The 3,408-nt window shown below is 36.9% G+C and overlaps 1 protein-coding gene across 1 annotated transcript in view; it reads right to left on the reverse strand.

The window, feature by feature from the left end:
• The window catches only part of RAB10 (RAB10, member RAS oncogene family), a 64,807-nt gene that overhangs the window by 5,464 nt on the left and 55,935 nt on the right, over positions 1 to 3,408 (reverse strand). Inside the window, exon 4 of the mRNA XM_011356532.1 lies at positions 599 to 688. Within this exon, the coding sequence (XP_011354834.1) occupies positions 599 to 688 (90 nt within the window). The remainder of the gene's footprint in view (positions 1 to 598; positions 689 to 3,408) is intronic.

The raw sequence follows: 3,408 nt of genomic DNA on the forward strand, positions 1-3,408 counted from the left end.
CCTCCCTGCCTGTCACCACAGGTATCAGATATTGACCTCTGACACACACATAATCTTTTATTATTATTATTATTAATATTATTTATGCCTACAGCACCCCTGGTCTTCCTAGGGTCTCCCATCCAAGTACTAACCAGGCCCGACCCTGCTTAGCTTCTGAGATCAGACATCGGGCTTGTTCAGGGTGGCATGGGCTGCAGACCATGGACCGTGGCTCCACTGAGGCATAAACCCAGGACCTTCTGTGTGAAAAGCAGACGTGCTAACCACTACAGTATGGAACCACGTCCTGGAATCATATTAACTAATACATTTCTTTAAAGTTTTAAATTAAAATAACTGAGAATCACTGATTTATATTTCTCCCTCTTTGTAATTTAAACAAGGTTAAAAATTTAATTCTCTAAAGGTTTAGTTCTCTTATACCTGTTGAATATGTCAAAAAAAATTCACTTAAATGATAAGCTACTGTTTCCAACAGTACTTAACAATGTAAATGGCTCAGCGCACGCCATTACCACTACTGTAAAAACAATCAAAGGCAACACTATCTTCACAAGGAAAAGGCAGCACATTAGCTTCACTCAGAGCTTTTTACCTGTTCTCCTTTTCCTTTAGGTACAACTCTTTTATCATCCATATCACACTTGTTTCCTAGTAACATTCGTTCCACATCTTCATTGGCGTGCTAAAACAGAACACAAATTTTATTAACACACTACCATGAATTATGGCTTAATAGCCCCCTAAAATGACTTTTTCTCAATTTATGGTGTCATTTCAATAGTCTGAAAGTTTTAAAACAATCACCCTGAAACCAACTCATGCTAAAACACAAATTCTTAAATTACCTAGAGAAACACAATTCCAAAGACTTGTCAGATATTATTTTCCAATTATATAAGGTTGTCTAGTTCTAGATTTATTGAACTTGCTTACTGGTTCTAATAGCTAATTTTTTGGTGTGTGTGTGGAATCCTTAGGATTGTCTATACACAAGATCACATCATTTATAAAGAAGAGTTTTACTTTGCAATCTCAGTAACATTGGTTTTTTCCTTTGCCTAACTGCCCTAGCTAGACTCTCCAATACAATACTAAACAGCAGTAGCCAGAGAAAGCACCCTTGTCATGTTCTTGATTGTAGGGGGCAGGTATGATGTTGGCTGTGGAATGTTCATAGATGTCCTTATTAAGCTAAGGAAGTTCTCTTCTATTTCTAGTTTGTCGAGTGTTTTTACCAAGAAAGGGTGTTGGATTTTGTCAAATGTTTTCATCTGTGTCTGCTGACATGATCGTATAGTTTTTGTCTTTTACTATTCTAATGTATTACATTGTTTTCAAATGCTGGACCACCATTGCATCCTAGGTAAATTCCTCTTGATTAAGATATATAATTCTTTTTAAAAAGTTGCTGCATCAACTTATCTTCCTTTCATTTAGTTTAAGTTTTAATTTCTACAACAAAGATAGGCAAAGCTAATCGCTTATGTCAGAAAAACAGATTTTCTTTCTTAATGGCTGGATTTTACATATCTTAGAAACAAGCCATCTAGCCTTCCAAGTTAAGTGTATAAAACAATGATATAATAAAAAACATGTATTTGGTGTTTGTCCCCATTCTAGGCACAGTAGTCTAAATTTCCTTAGAGATAGGACTGTCTTTTGTCATTCATAACAGGCCCCTTTCTAACTGAAGTTTATGCTAATAAAGGATGCATGGTAAGGCTCCCACAGAGCTTCACAATGGAGGATGGTCACCAGAGGAACCAAATGTGTGATCAAGGGTTGGAACTTTCAGGCCTCCCCCGACTACCAGGAGGTGAAGGGGGCTGGAGATTAAGTTCAGCCACCAAAGGCCAATGATTTAATTAACCATACCTATGTAATGGAACCTAAATTAAAAAGGAACCAATGAGGTTTGTGAACATATCAAGGTGCCAAGAGTGTGACATGCCAAGGGATGGCATGGAAGCTCTGATTTCCCCAACTCCCATACCTTGCCTATGCAACCCTTCCATTCAGCTGAGTCTTATCTTTCATAATAAAATTATAAGTATAGTGCTTTCCTGAGTTCTTTGAGTCATTTTAGCAAACTATTAAATCTTCAAGTGGGTTATGGGAACCCTCAAATTTGCAGCCAAGTTAAATAGAAGTGTGGGTAGCCTGGGAAACCCAAGTCTTGCATTTAAAGGAAGGGCAGTATTGTAGGACCGAGTCCTTAAATCTCTGGAGTCTCACACTAAGTCTGGGTAGTTAGTGTCAGAATAGGATTAAATTTAGGACATCCTGTTGATGTCACAGAATCAGGAAATGGGATGTTGCTGGAGCAACACTGCAGAGTATCTACATAAATTGCTCTTATTACACATGCTACTTGGCCAAACCACTTTTAAAATAAAGACTAAGGAAATCCAAAACAGAGCCTTTTTTGTTTCAATATCTATGTATTGCTGTTTCTTAAATACTAACAGATTTCTCCTTGAAGATTTCATGTAGCAATGGAAAAGTTATTAATGAGCCCTTAGGATTTCTGCCATTGAAGATATCATTAACTTGGCTCTAATACTGGCTTAAGACTTGGTCTTGTGTACACAGCCAAAACTTATTTAAGGAGTTAGTCTTAATGAAATTCAAAATCTAAAAGTCAGCAATCAGATATGAAAAATAATCCCAACAAAAAACTACTTATGCTGTACACAGAAACAGACATGCTTGACATACAACTTTACCTCAGAAAAACTGACATCTTCAAACACAATGATATGGCACTATTTTCTTGGTTAAGTTTTTATTGTATTAGTACTCTGTAGCTTTCAAAATGTCTAGAAGTGATCTGACATTTCTGTAACTTAAAAATAAGTTTTAAAATTACTGCTGAAATGTAATCCTTTCACTCAATAAAAATCTACCAAGAAAGAATTCATTTAGAGAGGTGTGCAAAAACATCGGTTGCTTCTATTTGGGGCCATCTTATAAGATGGCTGTACAGAGTTTTGTGGTAATTTAGTAACTGCCTTGAATGAGGTTCTAGACAGACCTGCCCCAAAATTTAAGGAAAAGGTAAAAGAAAACAAACATAACATATTTGGAAGCAGAAATGCTCAATAATAATGACTTCAGGAAGTGAGCAGCGGGCCAGCAAGTGAAGCTTCATCTGTATTTGCAGCTGCTCCCCAGCGCTAGCATCCCCGCCTCAGCCCCATCTCAGATCATTGGCCATTAGATTCTCATAGGAGCATCGGTCCGTGGTGCCAAAAAGGTTGGAGACTGCTGAATTAAAATACTTTTTCTTCTCAACTAAGCACACAAATGTTTGTTTACAAAAGGTTTATGCAATTTCTAGGTCTTACCTCATCTATATTTCTAAGCCATTTGCTGATGTTTTCAAAACTTTTACCATTGGTG

The sequence above is a fragment of the Pteropus vampyrus genome, unplaced genomic scaffold (assembly GCF_000151845.1).
Source record: "Pteropus vampyrus isolate Shadow unplaced genomic scaffold, Pvam_2.0 Scaffold28, whole genome shotgun sequence".
Lineage (NCBI taxonomy): Eukaryota > Metazoa > Chordata > Mammalia > Chiroptera > Pteropodidae > Pteropus > Pteropus vampyrus.